This window comes from Entelurus aequoreus, linkage group LG24 (genome assembly GCF_033978785.1).
Source record: "Entelurus aequoreus isolate RoL-2023_Sb linkage group LG24, RoL_Eaeq_v1.1, whole genome shotgun sequence".
Classification (NCBI taxonomy): domain Eukaryota; kingdom Metazoa; phylum Chordata; class Actinopteri; order Syngnathiformes; family Syngnathidae; genus Entelurus; species Entelurus aequoreus.
The window spans coordinates 23,552,885-23,573,691 of record NC_084754.1 but is presented as its reverse complement, the minus strand read 5'-3'; the positions used below and the strand labels follow the sequence as shown (position 1 = coordinate 23,573,691).

Here is a 20,807-nt window from a genome sequence, read left to right as displayed (position 1 = left end):
AATGAGCTGCATAATAGGAAATCTAATAGTGTATGTCCTTCGCTATGTGGTAGGTTCCTGCGGACGTTATCTCCTTCTGTTGTGGACTATTTTTTTCATACGGTGTTGATGTGGGAATAGTTGCTTCGGCATTTTGTTGGTGTGGCACCAAACGGAGATGTTGACATGCGGAGTTTCAAGCACTCTTCATTCTCTAGCGGGTGACTTTTCAAATGATGCTACACATTAGCAGTGGTGCTACTTTTTGTAGCAACGCTTTTGCCGCATAATTGTTCAACATCTTCCCGCTTGAAGCCAAAGCACCGCCAGACAATGGACCCCGTGCTGTTTTTCTTGGGAATTAATTCTTCCTCCAATTGTTACCAGATTCGCACCTTCTCTCTCTCGTATTACCACTCGCAACGCACCGTTAGCATCACAGCTAATGTTACCCATGTAGCTACCTCTCTGCTCGGGGAGGGCGTGTGACGTTGCACGCGTGACATATGAGAAGGAGAGACAAGAACGAGTGATAAAAGCCTGTAGTGCAGTGGTTCTTAACCTGGGTTCGATCAAACCCTAGGGGTTCGGTGAGTCGGCCTCAGGGGTTCGGCGAAGGTCAAAACACACCCGACTCATCGTGTAAATACAAACTTCTCCTTATCAGCGTATTACGGATACGGCAACAGCTGACTGATTTGCAGGTGTGTAATTTGTTGTGAGTTTATGCACTGTGTTGGTTTTGTGCTTTGTACAAGGTGATGTTCATGCACGGTTCATTTTATGCACCAGTAAAAAAAACATGGTAACACTTTAGTATGGGGAACATATTCACCATTAATTAGTTGCTTATTAACATGCAAATTAGTAACATATTGGCTCTTAACTAGTCATTATTAAGTACTTATTAATGCTTTATTCGGCATGACCTGATTATAACCCTAACCCTGACCCTAACCCTAACCAAATAACTCTAAATTAAGTCTTTGTTACTTAGAATATGTTCCCCATACTAAAGTGTTACCAAAAACATATAACTTTGTCTTGAATTTGAAAAAAATGTTTTATTTTATTTTTCACTAAAGAAGGGTTCGGTGAAAGCGCATATGAAACTGCTGGGGTTCGGTACCTCCAACAAGGATAAGAACCACTGCTGTAGTGTAATGCCCGCAGCTAAAAGAAACTGTGTGAGAACATACACTCGAATATCACGATATAGTCATTTTCTATGTTGCACAGAGACAAACCCACGATATATCGCCCAGCCCTATACCAAAGACTATAAAAATGGGACCCATTACCTCCCTGCTTGGCGCTCAGCATCAAGGGTTGGAGTTGAGGGTTAAATCACCAAAAATTATTCCCGAGCGTGGCCACCGCTGCTGCTCACTGCTCCCCTCACCTCCCAGGGGGTGAACAAGGGGATGGGTCAAATGCAGAGGACACATTTCACCACACCTAGTGTGTGTGTGACTATGATTGGTACTTTAACTTAAATAAACACGTTCATACTCCATGTTATGTTGTTGCTCCATGTGGAGTAATCCTTGAACCAGAGATGCAGGACATCACAGTGAGGGAGGTGCGTGACGTCATCGGTCAGCTGACACGTTTGTTTTGCTTGCCAGGAGGTCGTCATGATAAAAACACAGAGGCAGGAAAGCAGCACATCAAACGGCATCGTGTAACGTGAAGGCTCCTCGCCGCCATTACAACACAGCTCGACGTCGTTGGTCCACCGACAGTCTCGTCAACTGCTGCCCTTTTTGTTTGCCCACACCGCCATTACCTCCGTTGTCGACTGGGCGACGACTTTGACGCAGTATGCCTTCAGAGAAGTCCTTCAAACAAAGGAGAACATTCGGTAGGTGTTTTTATGAAACACCATTTCAATTAATGTGTGTGTTTTGTGTGTTTGTCGCCCTACCGGAAACGAATGAGCGTTTATGTTCATTTGTTGACTAGTTAAAACTGCGTCAAACATAACTTAAAACTGATAGAGGGTTAGTTGTCTCGTCACTTTTTTTTTTTACCTGTACGACCTATTTACAGACATTTATTTACATGTACGACCTATTTACAGACATTTGCATGATTTAGATTCAGACCGAGGACTCATTGTTGAATTCCTGTGTTTATTTGGGTTTAGTGGAGCTGCAGGATTGGGGGATGGGACATTTTGAGGAGGAGCAAGAAGTGCCTGACTAAAATAAGAATACATCATCATATTTCTGTTTTGTATTAACATGTCAATATGACAGTTCTCGAAAGACTGAATTGTTTGTATGTCCACTTGCCTTTCCATAATTGTATTATAATGCTAGGAAAATCGACTTCCGGTTGAACGTCACGTTATTGGTCAGCAATTACAACATGAGGTCACGTGTTCCAACATGTCTGTTCAACTGTTGGTGGTTAGAAGTGGGCGATGCTACATTTTTGTATCCATTTAATACAAAGTACATACAGGGTCAGTATAGCAGATAACAATATTTTTCCAAGGTCATTGAATGGTTAGTTTTTCGCCTTTTAATCTGTTGATCATGACCATAACGACAATAAAACACTATAGAAAGGTATTGTTGATATTTTGAGTGATGCACACACTATATTACAGTGTTATAGTTCTGTCTACCACCTAGTGAACCCTGTTTATTACTCATTTATGACTATTGCTAGCGTCTTCTCAGAAACATGATATCCCTTGTTGAAGGATGTCTCCTACACTGGTGGCGGTCCGTGTACCACCTGGTGGACCTTGTCTATTAAAATGCTATCACTATCCCCAGCTTATACTAACAGAACACTGGTAGCTCCTCAGTAGTACCTCAATTTACGGGCTTACTACCAAAGACTATAAAAATGGGACCCATTACCTCCCGGCTTGGCACTCCGCATCAAGGGTTGGAATTGGGGGTTAAATCACCAAAAATGATTCCCGGGCACGGCACCGCTGCTGCCTACTGCTGCCCACTGCTCCCCTCACCTCCCAGGAGGTGATCAAGGGGATGGGTCAAATGCAGAGGACAAATTTCACCTCACCTAGTGTGTGTGAGACAATCATTGGTACTTTAACTTTAACTTACTTGGTTCTATGACAGAGCTCTTAGCTTAAAACACTTGTACAACGTTTCTGGTTGAAATGAATTTATCCATGTATCCAGCCATCGTCTTCCTCTCTATTGTTGGAAAACAAAGTTATGTCGATCATAGGCACCGATCTACATTTCTGCCAGTGGGTGCTCGGTGTGTGTGTGTGTATTAAAAAAAATATATACAGACGTTCAGCGAAGTTAATATTCCATATGATTTGTGGCTTTATTATTTTGTAAAACGGACCAAACTCCCCACAAAATTAACTACAACAAGATTGATTTTTCAAAAATTATTTTAAAGATTTAAAGTTGCCTTCAAATCCCAGGAATTGGCACCTATGATGTTGATCCTTAGATATAAAGGTAATTCTAGTGACTAAACAAGATGTTTTAGTCAGATCTTACAGTGTTCATTGTGACATTTGCTATGCCAACTAATGGCAGGGATGCTTGTAAATCAAATGTATTCTAATTTAAAACATAGCAATTAGCCGAGAGACAGCTCTTATTTCAAAACACTCTTACGTTGAGGGATCACTGTGCTAAGTGCTTAAAAACCCTCTTACCATCTGCATAACTACATGCCAACTCATCCTAAGTTTCGTTATCTATAGAACCCCCCTGCAAAATTAACCAGTGAATGTGTACAGTGTAGAATATTGATATTTTTATTTATTTTAAAGGGTGTAAATGCATGCGACACATCATGAGATGAGATTACATTACAACAACAAATTCCAACATGATCTAGTGTCTGAAATGGATAGTGTCTGCTCGGTGGCCTTGTGGTTAGAGTGTCTACCCTGCGATCGCTAGGTCGTGAGTTCAAACCCTGGCCGAGTCATACCAAAGACTATAAAAATGGGACCCATTACCTCCCTGCTTGGCACTCAGCATTAAGGGTTGGAATTGGGGGTTAAATCACCAAAATGATTCCTGAGCGCGGCCACCGCTGCTGCTCACTGCTCCCCTCACCTCCCAGGGGGTGGAACAAGTGGATGGGTCAAACACAGAGGATAATTTCACCACATCTAGTGTGTGTGTGACTCTAAGTGGTACTTTAACTTTAACTTTAATATGTTAAGTAATATGTTCCATGGTATATCGTATCTACCTACAAATCATAAACAAATTCAAATTGTCTAAAATGACATCATAAAAGCTTCACCCAAACAAACAAACATGCATACCAGGTAGGGGAGGGGCCAATCAACAGTTACAATTTCAAACAATTGCTTGCTATTGATTAGTTCAGTGACTCTCAAGACTGTAGCACTTGTACCACTCGTGTTACAGAGGCTCTATCTAGTGGTACGGCAAATAATCAGTTGATTAAAGGGCAGTGCTTTATTTTCTTATATTCAAACACATGTTACTGTTCATGTTTTATGAAATGGCATAGTGACTAAAATAGTAAATATACTTGTTAAATAGCACCTATACATTGTTTTTAATGAATACGTAGGCCTACAACTCTATTGTATTTTAATCTTGGTCATTATGGTAATACTTGGATAGCCAAGTTTTCCTTGAGGTGGTACTTGGTGAAAAAAGTTTGCGAACCACTGGAGTGGTTGATTGATTGTGATTGTTGATTAACTGTGAATTACTTTGCTGCAACCAACAGAGGTACTTTGTTTTATTTTTAGAACTAGTTAAAAAAAAAGAATGACAACTACAACTTGGAAATAAAGATTATCTTCATAGGCCCCCACGACCCCGAAAGGGACAAGCGGTAGTAAATGGATGGATGGAGGGTTTTGCCACCAAGAATTAATGACGAAAAATAAATTGGTTGCAAATGTTTCTTAGTAATAAATCAGGCAACCTAATGAATATATAACAAGCAAAGTGAAGAGCTACGTGAGAGTACGAAAGACCTATCATTTTGGATACTTGGCAATTAAGGAAACTAATCTCATTAGGGTCACAGGTAAGCTGAAGCCTATCCCAGCTGAATTTGTGCAAGAGGCAGGGTACACGCTACACTGTTCCTCAGCCATTCACATGGCGTACGTACGTGTGCAGGAGATGCACATGACAGATTTCAAACCAAAACTTCTGACTCTGGCATACTTACTAACCAACAGTGAAAATAAATATATGGTGGGTAGGGCTGCAACTGACCATTATTTTGATAGTCAGTTAGTCAAAGATTATCTTGAAGATGAGTCGACTAATCGGATAATAAAGTGTACACATATTTAATCGCTCAAATTGTTCCATCGACTTTTACATGCAGTTTGAGTTATTTTAGGCATGTGCTTACGAACAACAACAATGACTTCATTAGTATGTATTTATACTGTAACTGTGCTGCTCATTCCGCTGTTACAACATTTTAAATGACTAATAAAATGTCCATGTAAAATAAAGGAAAGGCCAAGTGCTAAAAGAAAACAATGAACATTGTTTATGTTTCAAAGAAAACAGTTTAAAAGCAGCAATGAAAACAAACAACAAAACACAAAATCTAACTTCCTCAAAAAGAAAAGCATTTTGGGATGTTTAAAAAGCTGCACACTGGTATATTGACTATTGAACAACTCTTGGCTTCCCTTTTGTCTGTCTGTTCCTAGCCACTGAAACGTGATGACTCAGGCTGTGGGCCGCTAAGTCATGTCATGAGAGACAAACATCACCCACTGAGCTTCCCTTCCACAGTGGACTTAACCTATTTAGGTTGTTATCAAAGGACATTGTCCCACATCTCAACAGAAAGATAAACACAAATATTAGATTTAAAATGTTTGTCACAAAGAGTGAATGCCTGTAAATCACATGGCAGGAATTTAAACGTGATGTTTAAGAGTGAGTGAACTTCACCCAGTTCACTATGTCAAGTTGATTTTCAGGTGTTTGTGACATCCTTGTGAATTTGTTATCAGACTACCAAACAATGGTGTTGTTGATGTAGCGGGTTCAATGTGCAGAAAGCCTGAGATGTTGTTTATTTTAGGACCTATTGAGATCAAGTTAAACCCACTCTTAGGTCATGTCCACACAAACACGGATGCTTAATAAACGCATACTTATATCTGTGTTTAGGCCTCTTGTCCACACGCAAAAACGCAAATGTTTGTCCTTAAAAACGCAGACTTTTGCAAACGCTGGCCAAGGTGTACAGTTTCAAAACTCTCCGCTCAGAGTATGCGTGTACACGGCACAAACGGAGACTTGTACTCCCCTGATGACGTCACGGTTGTGCGTTGTCATTTCCAAAGCTCAACAACACTGCCTTGCTGCCTTTAAACACACTTTAAGAGGACTTAATGTACATCTGAATGCAAATTTGAACACATTCCCACTCTACATTGACAAAAAATATGCATCAAAATGGGCTTTGCGACGGTCATGCCTGCGACAATGCAGTCGTTATAGATACGATTGCTGTCAGACCTTCACCTGATGGGACAACTTTGACAAGCAAGACTTTTTGCTTTGTGTCATAAGAAAGGTGCATTATTAACCCATGTTTTTGATCCTTGTTGAACAACAGATCATGAAGTTAAAGGCCTACTGAAATGAATTTTTTAAATTTAAACGGGGATAGCAGATCTATTCTATGTGTCATACTTGATCATTTCGAGATATTGCCATATTTTTGCTGAAAGGATTTAGTATAGAACAACGACGATAAAGATCGCAACTTTTGGTATCTGATAAAGAAAAGGCTTGCCCCTACCGGAAGTAGCGTGACGTAGTCGATTGAACATATACGCAAAGTTCCCTATTGTTTACAATGATGGCCGCATGAAGTGAGAGAGATTCGGACCGAGAAAGCGACAATTTCCCCATTAATTTGAGCGAGGATGAAAGATTTGTGGATGAGTAAAGTGCAAGTGAAGGACTAGTGGGGAGTTGAAGCTATTCAGATAGGGAAGATGCTGTGAGAGCCGGGGGTGACCTGATATTCAGCTGGGAATGACTACAACAGTAAATAAACACAAGACATATATATACTCTATTAGCCACAACACAACCAGGCTTATATTTAATATGCCACAAATTAATCCTGCATAAAAACACCTACGTGTTTGTTATGCTAGCTCCTAGCTCCTCTGCTAGCTCCTAGCTCCATAGAACACGCCAATACAATTCAAACACCTGATCAACACACACAATCACTCAGCCCAAAAGACAGTTCACCTAACCCAATGTTCATAAAGCTTATATATTTTTAAAAAGTTACGTACGTGACGCGCACATACGGTCAAGCTATGAAATGTTTAGCAGCCAAGGCTGCATACTCACGGTACCTGATATTCAGCTGGGAATGACTACAACAGTATATAAACACAAGACATATATATACTCTATTAGCCACAACACAACCAGGCTTATATTTAATATGCCACAAATTAATCCTGCATAAAAACACCTACGTGTTTGTTATGCTAGCTCCTAGCTCCTCTGCTAGCTCCTAGCTCCATAGAACACGCCAATACAATTCAAACACCTGATCAACACACACAATCACTCAGCCCAAAAGACAGTTCACCTAACCCAATGTTCATAAAGCTTATATATTTTTAAAAAGTTACGTACGTGACGCGCACATACGGTCAAGCTATCAAATGTTTAGCAGCCAAGGCTGCATACTCACGGTACCTGGTATTCAGCTGGGAATGACTAAAACAGTAAATAAACACAAGACATATATTTACTCTATTAGCCACAACACAACCAGGCTTATATTTAATATGACACAAATTAATCCTGCATAAAAACACCTACGTCTTTGTTATGCAAACTCCTAGCTCCTATGCTAGCTCCTAGCTCCATAGAACACGCCAATACAATTCAAACACCTGATCAACACACACAATCACTCAGCCCAAAAGACCGTTCACCTAACCCAAGGTTCATAAAGCTTATATATTTTAAAAAAGTTACGTACATACGCAAAAAAAAAGTTGCGCACATACGGTCAAGCGATCAAATGTTTAGAAGCCAAAGCTGCATACTCACGGTAGCACGTCTGCGTCTTTGTCATCCAAATCAAAGTAATCCTGGTAAGAGTCTGTGTTGTCCCAGTTCTCTACAGGCGTCTGTGTATCGAAGTCAAAAGTCCTCCTGGTGAGAGTCTCTGTTATCCGAGTTCTTCCATCTTGACTGCATCTTTCGGGAATGTAAACAAAGACGCGCCGGCTGTGTACTGTTGTTGCTGACTTCGTTCGAAAAAAACGTCCGTTTCGCACCGACAACTTTCTTCTTTGCTTGCTCAGCTTCTTTCTCCATAATGCAATGAACATAATTGCAACAGATTCACGAACACAGATGTCCAGAATACTGTGGAATTATGAAATGAAAACAGAGCTTTTTTGTATTGTATTCAATGGGGAAGGCATACCTCTGTTCCCCGGGCTACGTCACGCGCATACGTCATCCTCAGAGGCGTTTCAAACCGGAAGTTTAGCGGCAAATTTAAAATGTCACTTTATAAGTTAACCCGGCCGTATTGGCATGTGTTATAATGTTAAGATTTCATCATTGATATATAAACTATCAGACTGCGTGGTCGGTAGTAGTGGGTTTCAGTAGGCCTTTAACTTATGTGTGTTGGTTCCATCTTGCCAGTTTTGTGGAAAGTTAATCAGTTTAAAGTGCACAAATGCAGCGTGAAGAGGTTTGTGTCCGCTTTATTATTCGCCTTTTAATATACCTGCTTCATTACCTTTCATCTCATTCGTATTTGGTTCGGGAATCCGAATTAACCCTTCTTTAGCTACCTTAAATAAATCTCAGCTTCTTTTTTTCTACCATCGATGCACTTCGAAATGTTCTGTTCTTTCAATTTGTGAAGCAAATAAACAATGCACTTCGAAATGTTCTGTTCTTTTAATTTGTGAAGCAAATAAACAGTCTCCTCTTCATTGCAATCGTTGCTATGTATTTATTGAATGGTATTTGCTTCCGGGCTATATCCCGCGCGTCGAGAAGGGCGCATGCGCGATACGAAGGATCCTCTCTAGCCGCATACACTCCCCCTCGAGAGATCCGGTTTCCAATCGCCTAATCCAGGTGTGTTAGTCCGACTTTTCAAAAACCAAACACAATCGGATTAAGGGGTTTCCATGGGTTGTAGGAAGCTTATTTAGATTCAAACTATTTGAGAAATCGGACTAATTTAGTTCATGGACACATACTGAGTGACAGCCATGTTGACCAATCAGAATTGTGAGCCTTTTGTTTCTTCATCTCTCGCTTCAAACAGGGAGAAAGAGATCTCACTCTGCATCGCTCTTAGAACCTGAGTGCATTTATTTAACAATAGAATTAACTGAACGCAGTGAGCCCTCTTTTCAGCCATTCACAATCTTGTTTTGAGACCGCTCGCTTACACTCGCAGGAAGAATAGCCTCCCTACTCACGACAAGTCGCCAGTAAAAAGTGCCGCAAAGTAACAAAAAATAGGAGGAAAAAAATAATTACAAAACCAAATGTTATGTTGTGGAAATATTTGAGCTTCAAATCAAATGGGCATTATGAGCCAATCGACACGGACTAATGCGCGAGAATGCCGTAAACACGGGATTGAAATAAACAAAAAGACTATCCGACCTAGTTTTTCCAACTGGAAAATAAAATGCACTTTAAGATGTTCTATATTTAAGGTTTAATTTTTGCTTATATAATTGAAAGTTCTTTTTTTTTTTGTTTGTTTTTTATTTAAGATAACAAAGTTATCCAATTACATTACATAATAGTAAAAAATTCTACAGTAATGAGAAATAAACATTTATATCCTTTTAAAGGGTTACTTGCATTTTTACTATATATTATGATTACATTGTATAGAATGTTATGATTATTTCTTCAGTTTAGACTGTCTGTATGAAGCCAAATAGTTTTTAAATAAATAATTAAATGTTATTCTTATGTGTGGCACCTTGAGTCCAGAATATGATGACTGACAGTCTAAAAGTAACATGTCTTCCTTCACTTGTTTTCGTAGTTTTATACATTTTTATGCAAAAAATGTAAAAAAATCGCATCGCAATTTAAGAGATAAAAATTGCAATTAAGTTATTTTTTAAAATCGTGCAGCCCTAGTAACTGCCTGGAGTGGACTTATGTGGCTGTCTTTAAAATAAATGTAGTGGAGTGGTCATTGTTTTAGGTGAATCCTAGTGGTCACAATAATTAAATCAGTTGAGCTCATGATGTCGTTGAATGATGCGGACACGTCTGTTACTGGATACTTTCTAATATGTTCTACCTTGGAAACTTAGTTTGTTAGTCGTATGCAATTTTAATAATTTGATACTTGTTTATATTGACAAATGTGATGTTTTAGACTGCAATATTTGTTCAATTAAGGACACTTATTACGTGTGTCTAGCTTGTGTGCTTAACTGTTGTGTAGCTGCCAGCTCCTAGTATCTTATCAATTATCATGTTTACCTTTTGTAAATGACTTGATAAAAGAAAAGACCAACCATGTGTGCTTACTTGAGGACATTTAGATGTTAACTGGCTTTCCAGCTTTGCACAATAAACACGCTTCAGGACTGCTTGTATTACTGATGGAAAGTTGAAAACAGTGCCACATAATAATTGTATGATCATGTACATGTCGCCCTAGATCAATCTCACCTAGTGGGTCAAGACTCAAAAGTGGGTTGAAGACCCATCTTGGTGTGTCATGGACAGCTAGTCCAAAAGGACATGCCTCCATCAATGGTCTATACTGTTTGTTGTTGTTATTTCGTGTGAGCTAGAGTCTATCCCAGATTTAGTTTGAGAGGCTCCACAGGTGAATGTTGGTCCGAGAATAAGGCCAGTTGGAAACCACTTAGACTATATCCAGCATTACTTTCCGCATTTCTTTGTCTGCTTATTTGGAATTTGGATCTGCACTAGGTAAATGTCTGCTTGTTTGTATCCTCATAGATCAGAGAGTAGAAGATGTCCGGCTGATCCGGGAGCAGCACCCTAACAAGATACCTGTGAGTATTCCTGTGTCCTTTCCAGCAGTGACAAATTAACACATAGACACAAAGTGGACATGTTATCATACTGTGCATGCAGTCACATGACCAACATGAGTGAGCAAGAGCAGCACAAGGTGTAAAATGCAGTAGTGTATCTGTCAATACAACAATTACTGTACATTGTACAACAATTCCAGTTGAGTACTTGTCTAGTTTGTTGCTTCTAACAAAGTATATATTACCAGTAGAAGCATCAGTGTATAGGACAACTTTGACTAAGACAAAGCATATTATACTGTTTGATACAACAAACAAAAGCCCTCCATTTGAAAGTGCAGGAAACATCGACATACACCAGACCAAATTAAGGGCCTCGGGCCTTATGTAACAGTTGCGTGGCTTTCCTACTAAAAATAGATTTAAGTGGAAATCCAGAAAACATTGGACCCAAGTAGACGTTCTGATGTATTAAAAGGCTTGCACGCTCTAATCCAAGTACATTTCTTTTTTACATCGCAATCAACTTGAAAATGATTGAAGATGTGCCTGGCTTGGCACGCCCAGACCCCGATTGATCAAGTCGTGTCCAAGCACAGGCAGGATTGCTAGAATGGACAATGAAGGTGAAGGCAAAAGAATGAGGAGTGTCCTGACCAGATATCTCGATCCCTAGATTGATTGTTGTAAAATGTTCTTTGTCACATTGTTTACTTTCTCAAGTCCATCAAAGATTTGATTCATTTATGATGGCTCAGGTGTGATTCACTACAATCTAACGGCATCAATGTTTATATGCCGGGTAAGAATCCACTTCCAGGTCAGAGGTGACTATGTCGTAATATATGCGCATGCCTACTAGGTTGCCTTGCAAGGGTGAGCCGTCTTAAACCAAAGCTTAAACGATGGCATTGTGTGTGGACAGGTATAAGGTTATAGGTGGGTTATACCTTTTATAGCCTTGGTCGTGTTAGGCCCCTGTTTACACTAAGCCGGCTAAGGTTATCCAGGGTAAATCCCAACTGACATTATCATTGTCCACACACACACACACAATGATCGTCTAAGACCCCCACCCCCCTCCGTCAGCCGGCGCAACGCGACCCAATACGCATGCGCGAAAATGCGCACGTCATAGTCACCTCCAGTGTTGCTTTGTGTGCAAGTTCTTAAATTTAACTTATCTGACCAATATCCAGTGTTGTGGTATTTCAATTAACTGGAATCCAGCGTGCTGTGGGGCCCTATTGTAGTGAATCACACCTGAGCCATCATAAATTAATCAAATCTTTATTGGACACGTGATAAGTACACAATGTGACAAAGAACATTTTACAACAATCAATCGTTTTTGGTGACTTTATATACCCTGGACCTAGACGTTGAGTCCGCGACATACATGGCGGACAATAACTGATACAGTCTGCTTTGCCAGTCCAAATGCATTCAATGTTTTCCGTAGTCTTCCCTCGACGCCAGGTAATACAAAGCACACGCTACCTTTTTTATCACATCCACGGGAGCCCACGTTCTCGTTGTCTCTCCTTCGACAAATGGACAAAGTTTTTCGCTAAGTAGAATCACAGCTGACCTGGACATTGGAAAGTTCTCTTGCCGTCTGAGAAGTGTTGTATCCCAAATAGCTACAATCGCTTTCTCTTAAGGTATTCATGTGTGATTTCCACAAGCGCCTGTACATATACAAGGAGAAACACGGGCATGTCTGGATGACTCACCTCCATATTTCCAGTGGTTAGCTCCGAGTTACGAAATCACTTTATTATGAAGCTGGCTGTGGCGCATTCTTTCTGACGTCACTTCCTGTGTGGGTGCGGTCTTTGTGACTTCACTTCCTCTGCAAACTCAGTTTGTGAACGGTCAATGAGTCCATACAAAGCTAAAAGCCGGAGATTCAAGAAATACACCCGTGTAAAAAATTGTCAGAGGAGGGGGACCTTAAATGATAGTTTAGTGTGGCTGAAACAGGGCTCAGGCTAAATCATTATCAGTTTAATCCGGTTATCCGGCTTAGTGTAGACCAGAGATTTTCAACCTTTTTTGAGCCACGGCACACTTTTTACATTTACAAAATCCTGGGGCACACCACCAACCAAAATGACACAAAATGACACTAACAAAGTATATAATACATAGAGTTAATAATAGAGTTTCTAAATGTATTTATACTCGCCTAGTGTGAAACTTGGGCCTGAGCATCTAATTTACAATGGCTTTACAAGCTCGCAGTATTAATGTTTCTGCCACAGTGTGGGACTTTTTTGATTTAGCTACGAGTTCAGCAACAAGGTAGCTAGCTTTGAGGGCTCTCTCGTTTACCTTTGTGGTTTTTCTCAGAAAAGTTGCCTGTTTCTCATTGTTTGTACGTAAGCGTACAAAATAGTCCATCGGCTTGTTTTGAACGGAAGGGTGTTTCGTTTGGAGATGGCGTTTAAGCTTGCTTGGCACCATGGCGCTATTAGATAGCTTCTCACCACACACCAAGCACTGCGGAGTCGGTGCTGTCGCATCCCCGGTGAAAGTAAATCCAAATGAAAGATAGCTTTCGCTGTATTGCCTCGAGCTCACCGTCTTGTCTTTTTTATTTTGTCGACCACTCATACTCGGGCCTTCATCTGGGTCAGAATTTTGTCCAGGACCCTGTTCGGCATTTGCCTTTTCCCTTCTCAAAAACTTCTCCATCACTGTCACTTGCTCGCCTCCTTTTGCTGCGATCCCAAACTGTCACTGTCACGTGTCGCGCAGCGCTAACTCGATTGTCTTTACAGGTATTTATCGCCCTCTGCTGCCACCTACTGAAATAGAAGAGTATTACATTATCTGCCGCACTTTATTATAGCACAGACACCCGACAATGGTTAATTAGGAGATATTAAATAATTTCCCACGGCACACCTGACGATCTTTCACGGCACACCAGTGTGCCGTGGCACACTGGTTGAAAATCACTGGTGTAGACATAGCCTTGGTGTAGAGGCAACCAACGTTCCCTCTAAGGTGCGCACCTGCGCAATTGCGCACTGCTCAAGCGTCTTCTGTGTCCTCTGAATTTTAAACACATAATTTATTCTGTATAATTTTGCAATGCAACTCTGAGTGACAGTGACAACAAGCGGCCCTAATGGTGTTCGTCAACACCGTTCAATTGAACACCGTTCAATTATTGTAATGTCTATCGAGATGCTTCGAGGACAGGAATTATATCGATCACTTTATTGAGCAAAACTGTTTATATTCGGCCATAACCACACCAAAACACGAGTAAAAAAACTTCTATCTCGAACATTTTTTAATTTTCTGGCCAAAACCAACTTGTCATCTGTCACCAACGCATAGCACTAAGCCACTGGTGCGTTTATGGCCACACAAAAAGTCGGACAACTCAAACACCACACAAAGTTACACTATGACTCCTCAGTCATACATGTGCTTATTGTACTGTCATTTTTTATTAATGTTAATTTATTGATATTAATCATGAAATGCTGTTACTAGAGAAAGTTACAGGAATGCACGCTTTATCCTATGCTTACGTTTCATTGTGCAACATGAGGATGTTTAAGGGGAACTAAATGTGGTCTCTGAAAGGGGTACAAAACATTTCCAAAGCAGGACCCCCACCCAGACATACTGTACAGTACAATACTAATCCATAGCTTATGAAAAACAAGATTTATTTTATTTTCATTGAAAGTGGGCCAAATTATTAATATTAGAAAATAATCTCATGAAAATGACTCCTGTCATTTGAGTGTTATAATAAAAGATTGGTTTGAGACAGGTGTGCTGCTGGTATTGCCACATGTGATGTTGCTCACAGGTGCTCCACTGAATGCTCAGGGAGTTTTTGTGTTTGCTCACACACATGAACAATTAGAGGGAACATTGGAGGCAACCTTAATATTTTTTTTTTCCTTGTCCATAATTTCTATAGATCATAAAAGAGATCAATAATTATTGATAACGACCAATATACAACACTTATCTGTATATCGGGATACAGTTTTCAGACATATTGCCCAGCCTTACTATTACTTAGAAAAACAAAAACATAGAAAGTGGAATAAAAACGCAAACCGATGTAATGTAACGAGAAAAACTTAAAACGTTGACACTAATAAGCTGACATGCAGGCTGTTTTATTTTTCTTGAAAAAAATCTGTTAATATCAAAATGGCCCCTGCATCCTTTGATTTTTCAGTATGTGGCCCTTAGTGGAAAAGTTTGAACCCCCTGCTGTAATATGCTTTATTAGTTAAAGTTAAAGTTAAAGTACCAATGATTGTCACACACACACTAGGTGTGGTGAAATTTGTCCTCTGCATTTGACCCATCCCCTTGATCACCCCCTGGGAGGTGAGGGGAGCAGTGGGCAGCAGCGGTGCCGCGCCCGGGAATCATTTTTGGTGATTTAACCCCCAATTCCAACCCTTGATGCTGAGTGCCAAGCAGGGAGGTAATGGGTCCCATTTTTATAGTCTTTGGTATGACTCGGCCGGGGTTTGAACTCACAACCTACCGATCTCAGGGCGGACACTCTAACCACTAGGCCACTGAGTAGCCTTTATTTCACACATTTTAAAGGATGAAATGACAATGAAAGACGCAGGCTATGGTTTGAGTTACGATTTAGTCTCATCACGTCGTACACGTGTGCTGTGTAGGGTTGTACGGTATACTGGTATTAGTATAGTACCGCGATACTAATGAATCATATTCGGTACTATACCGCCTCTGAAAAGTACCACTCAGGAAATATGTCCCTGGACACATGAGGACTTTGAATATGACCAATGTATCATTCTGTATTTACTTGGTATCGGATTGATACTTAAAATTTGTGCTATCATCCAAAACTATCAAACAACAGAAGAATAAGTGATTATTACATTTTAACAGAAGTGTAGACAGAACATGTTAAAAAGAGAAAGTAAGCAGATATTAACAGTAAACGAACAAGTAGATGAATAATTCATTTTCTACCACTTGTCCTTAATAATGTTGAAGAAATAATAGAATGATAAATGACACAATATGTTACTGCATATGTCAGCAGACTAAATTAGGAGCCTTTGTTTGTTTACTTACTAATAAAAGGCAAGTTGTCTTGTATGTTCACTATTTTATTTAAGGACAAACTTGCAATAACAAACATATGTTTAATGTACCCTAAAATTTTTGTTAAAATAAAGCCAAGTATAGAAAATTGTGTGGTCCCCTTTATTTAGAAAAGTATCGAAAAGTACCGAAAATTATCAAAATAATGTTGGTACCGGTACCAAAATACTGGTATCGGGACAACACTAGTGTTGTGTTATTGTGATACTTTTCAAGTATTCACACGTTTACCCATTTTGGGTGAATTCCCACAAAATAAGATTTGACATTGTGGAATAGAGCAGTGGTTTTTTTCTCCAAGTGCCACCTCAGGAAACACTATTGGCTCTCCAAGCACCCCCTTAATGACCAACATTACAACACAGTAGTGTAGTAGACCTAATTATTAATTACAAACAATCTATTTAACAGGTATATTTAATATTTTTGGCCAGTGTAACATTACACATGATCATTAACAATGATACTCCATGTACCGTGCATATTTACAGACCTGTACCACTAAATCAGTGGTTCTCAAACTTTTTTTGTCATCCCCCACTTTGGACAAGGGGGAGTTTTCAAGCCCCACCTGCCCCCATCGCCCCAACAGAACGCTAATGCCAAGCTTAACATTTTCAAATTTATTGAACATCAAGTTGTATACATTCAAACTCAATAACATAAAATAACATCAAGTTCAATAATAAATAATATAATTGTGCAGCTGTGGTATAACTTGCATCAAGTTCAATAATAAATAAAATAACTTGCACCAAGTTCAATAATAAATAAAACAAAAGTGTTATAACTTGCATCAAGTTCAATAATAAATCAAAAAAAGTGTTATAACTTGCATCAAGTTCAATAATAAATCAAATAAAAGTGTTATAACTTGCACCAAGTTCAATAATAAATCAAATAACAGTGTTATAACTTGCATCAAGTTCAATAATAAATCAAAAAAAGTGTTATAACTTGCATCAAGTTCAATAATAAATCAAATAAAAGTGTTATAACTTGCACCAAGTTCAATAATAAATCAAATAACAGTGTTATAACTTGCATCAAGTTCAATAATAAATCAAAAAAAGTGTTATAACTTGCATCAAGTTCAATAATAAATCAAATAAAAGTGTTATAACTTGCACCAAGTTCAATAATAAATCAAATAACAGTGTTATAACTTGCATCAAGTTCAATAATAAATCAAATAACTTGCATCAAGTTCAATAATAAATAAAATAAAAGTGCCACTTTGCAATCTTTGCAAAAAAAAAGGAGGAGCTATGCATTTGGCAAGACAAATTGTTGATAGGGATGATGCTCGAAACCGATTTTCCCGGTTGTTCAATAAAAAAAGAACCGAGTCCTCGGACTCTAATCCCTTTTTGAGAACCGGTCCCCATTATTGAGACCACTATGGTAAAGAAAAAGAGTTGGTTCTTTATTCGAATCCCTGGGAACGAATCCCGTCCCAACAAGAAATGCCCTGTAGGACATCACAAGAAATGACGCCACGTAGCTCAGTCATTTGTCACGGTTGGGTGCAGCGTGCTGCGGTTAGTTCTCCCGGGACGCAAAACTGACGGCTCCGGATGAAAGCGTGCAGGTAGGAGATTATTTATTTCTCATAAATCATACACATTACAACAGACAGGAACGAAACAAAAGGAAAGCGTGCCGTTCGCACGAGAAGCTAAAGCAAAAACTTCCTTAGCACAGGAATACTAGAAGCTAAGGTAACTTTAGCACAGGAATCATGCGCTCCAAAACCAGAATGCTAACGTTGCAAACAATGAAGCCACGACGAGGCAGGCTTAAATAGAGTCTCTGATGAGCAACAGGTGCTTGTACAAGGCAGGTGAAAATCATAAGTAACCATGGTGACTAAAACAAACCCCCGAAGTGCACAAAACAACTAAGGAAGTCCAAAACTACCAGAACATAACTAAACAAAACATGATCCGACAAATATATACATCATTTACTGACCTTTTTATAATAAAATATCTGTGAATTAGTATATACAAGAGTTTTGTAATATGTAATTAATCAATTCAGTCATTATTAATATACTGAGATGAAGAATATCTTATTTTCAATAAGGTTGAAAGTATTTCTCATAATTCTTCTTCTTTGTACTTTGTAAGCACTATTCATTTGAACAACCTCTTAAAGTGGATCATATCAGTACAATGTTTCACTTCTTTACTTCATCCATTCCAGCATTTAATTCCACATCATTTTAGCTGTTTGCAATTTCACCAAATCATCGAACTTTAATATTTTTGACTCAATAAATAAAGTGTCTGTATGTTCTCTATTATGTATCAGTCTAATTGATCTTTATTGTAACACGGTTAACGAATGTAGCGCACATTTGTAGTTATTTCCCCACATTTCTGCACAATAACTCAGATATGGTAATACTATAGTAGCGAGCAGTAGAGAATGTGAAGTGATTTGTTAAACCAAATATTGTGTTTTTTTCCATATACAATAATCTATCTGGAATCGGTTCGATAAGAGGATTCGATAATAGGCTCGAACTCGATAATTTCTTATCAAACATCATCCCTACTTGTTGACGTCATGGTTGTGCACGTCTTGTGTCCTGCAGGTGATCATTGAACGCTACAAAGGAGAGAAACAACTTCCCCTCCTGGACAAGACCAAGTTCTTAGTGCCAGATCACGTCAACATGAGCGAACTGATCAAGATCATCCGGTAACCTGCTCTGGTCCACGCTCACACACAAGTCATGTGGTCTGTCTCTCACCGTGTCCACTCCTGACCACTAGGAGGCGCCTCCAGCTCAATTCCAACCAGGCTTTCTTCCTGCTGGTCAACGGCCACAGCATGGTGTCCGTGTCGTCCGCCATATTGGAGGTTTACGAGCGAGAGCGGGACCAAGATGGCTTCCTCTACATGGTGTACGCCTCCCAGGAGACCTTTGGTGCCGCTTCTTCCCTCCAGTGATCAAACTTCCTGTTCCTCTTCCTAATCCCCGGCCAGCAATTGGACAATTTTAGTTTTTAGCTCCTCTAGGTGTTCTTTCCCTCGTAATAACCTCGTCTTGTCGCCACCGACTAAGGTCATGTCCACACCAACACGGATACTTATCTGTGTTTAGGCCTCTTGTCCACACCACATGCATACTTTTGTTTTTCCAAGCGCTGGACAAAGTGTAGAGATCCAAAAGAGATGCCATCACAGTTGTGCGTTTTTTGAAACTGCACTTGTGTGGATGGAGATAGTTTGTGTTAATGTTGATGTGGACATGGTCTTACTGCTTAAAGACAAAGTAGAGCTCCTTCTCACAGGTTGTGGTTTTTCTTTTAAGGGTTCTGCTGGTGTTTGTGTGACATTAGTTTCCAACTTCCATCTTCTCGTCTGTTGCCATGGCAGCAGACTGTGTGGTCATCAACGTGGCGCTGCTCCACCACCTTTTCTATACTTCCACTTGTTGGTAAACAAAGCAAAGTGTGTGCATAAATACGCATAAAGAAAAGATTCAAGCACATCTAATGTTTACGTTCACGTTGACATAAAAAGTGGTGGTAGCTTGTAGGCCGATGCAGGTGTGCCTTAAAGTGGATTAGATGTGTGATTGTATAGAACACAACACTATAGAAGTATTGTGTGTTACCAATATTTACTGTCAAAAATAGCAACATGTGTGTCGTCGTCCACCCTCAGGTCCAAATATGGTCACTCAAGGCTCCAAAAAGTCAACACATTCACTTTTTGAATGGTTAGGATTTGTGATCCGACCAATCCTTTTAGTTTTTTAAAGTATTTTTAAGACATGTATGTTGAAGTTGTTGTACTAGAGACAGTCTGCTTAGTATGATTTAGTTTCTTTAGGCGAGGAAAGAAGAGGGATTATATGAAAACATTTATGTGTGCTGACTGTGTCACTGTGCTGACTTTGGCCCGCAGGGTTGAATTCCGGGTGCTGCTGCGGTCAGTAGGAAACTTCACTGTTGCTGCACATCCTGTGTGTGTGTGTGTGTGTGTTTCTTTTTTATGTTGCACAGAGCGAGTTGCGGCTGCCTTTATTGTAGCATTCTATCATTTAGATTGTTTTATTTAACTTTGTTTTTTCATCTGATTGTGCAACACCGTCAATGATACATTGGACAAGTCCAAGCCACTGTGTGTTGCTGTTTGCGTTGTCTTCCAGCCCCTCACGTTCACGCTGAGCAATAGCCATGTAGTAATTATGTTGGTATTTTGTTAACAATAAAAGGTACAACATTTTTTTTCTTTTTTCTGTCCATTTGTGTTTCTACACTTCCACACATGTAAGAGTGCAATTGTCCACTTTAAAATAAAAGATACAACATGGATAGTAGTGTACAACTTGTATTTATATACACAGTTAAACTTACATTGAGAGGACAGTACATTCATACTGTTAAACTGTACACTGACTACTCTTAAAAGTTGTAACAAGTTTCAATTTTGTTGTTGCATGTTGTCCTTTCAGAAGATATAAAGTAAAGTAGTCCTTCCAGGATTTCTCAATCACGGCAATCCCCGCGAATCACAATTTTGTCCAATTAAAATGTGCAAACGTGTTTCTTGTGTAGACTGAGCAAGAACAAAATGTAAAAATATATCAACTGTTTATTAACACGACATAATCGTCTTCCCGAATAGTTTAGAGCAGGGGTCC

General features: G+C 39.5%; 1 protein-coding gene across 1 annotated transcript; it reads left to right on the top strand.

Annotated features, from left to right (window-relative positions):
• The first annotated feature begins 1,580 nt into the window (after positions 1-1,580).
• Positions 1,581-20,398, top strand: map1lc3b (microtubule-associated protein 1 light chain 3 beta). The gene is made up of 4 exons (XM_062035223.1): positions 1,581-1,843; positions 10,971-11,026; positions 18,747-18,853; positions 18,928-20,398. Exons 1-4 carry the CDS (start codon positions 1,804-1,806, stop codon positions 19,103-19,105), a joined length of 381 nt encoding a protein of 126 aa, XP_061891207.1. The 5' UTR covers positions 1,581-1,803; the 3' UTR covers positions 19,106-20,398.
• The last annotated feature ends 409 nt before the right edge of the window (positions 20,399-20,807 follow it).

Bases quoted from the DNA above. Each gene is read 5' to 3' on its own strand.
- map1lc3b (XM_062035223.1), top strand. From the start codon at position 1,804: ATGCCTTCAGAGAAGTCCTTCAAACAAAGGAGAACATTCG. The intron at 11,027-18,746 runs GTGAGTATTCCT...TGTGTCCTGCAG, and splicing joins AGCACCCTAACAAGATACCT to GTGATCATTGAACGCTACAA. The intron at 18,854-18,927 runs GTAACCTGCTCT...CCTGACCACTAG, and splicing joins GAACTGATCAAGATCATCCG to GAGGCGCCTCCAGCTCAATT.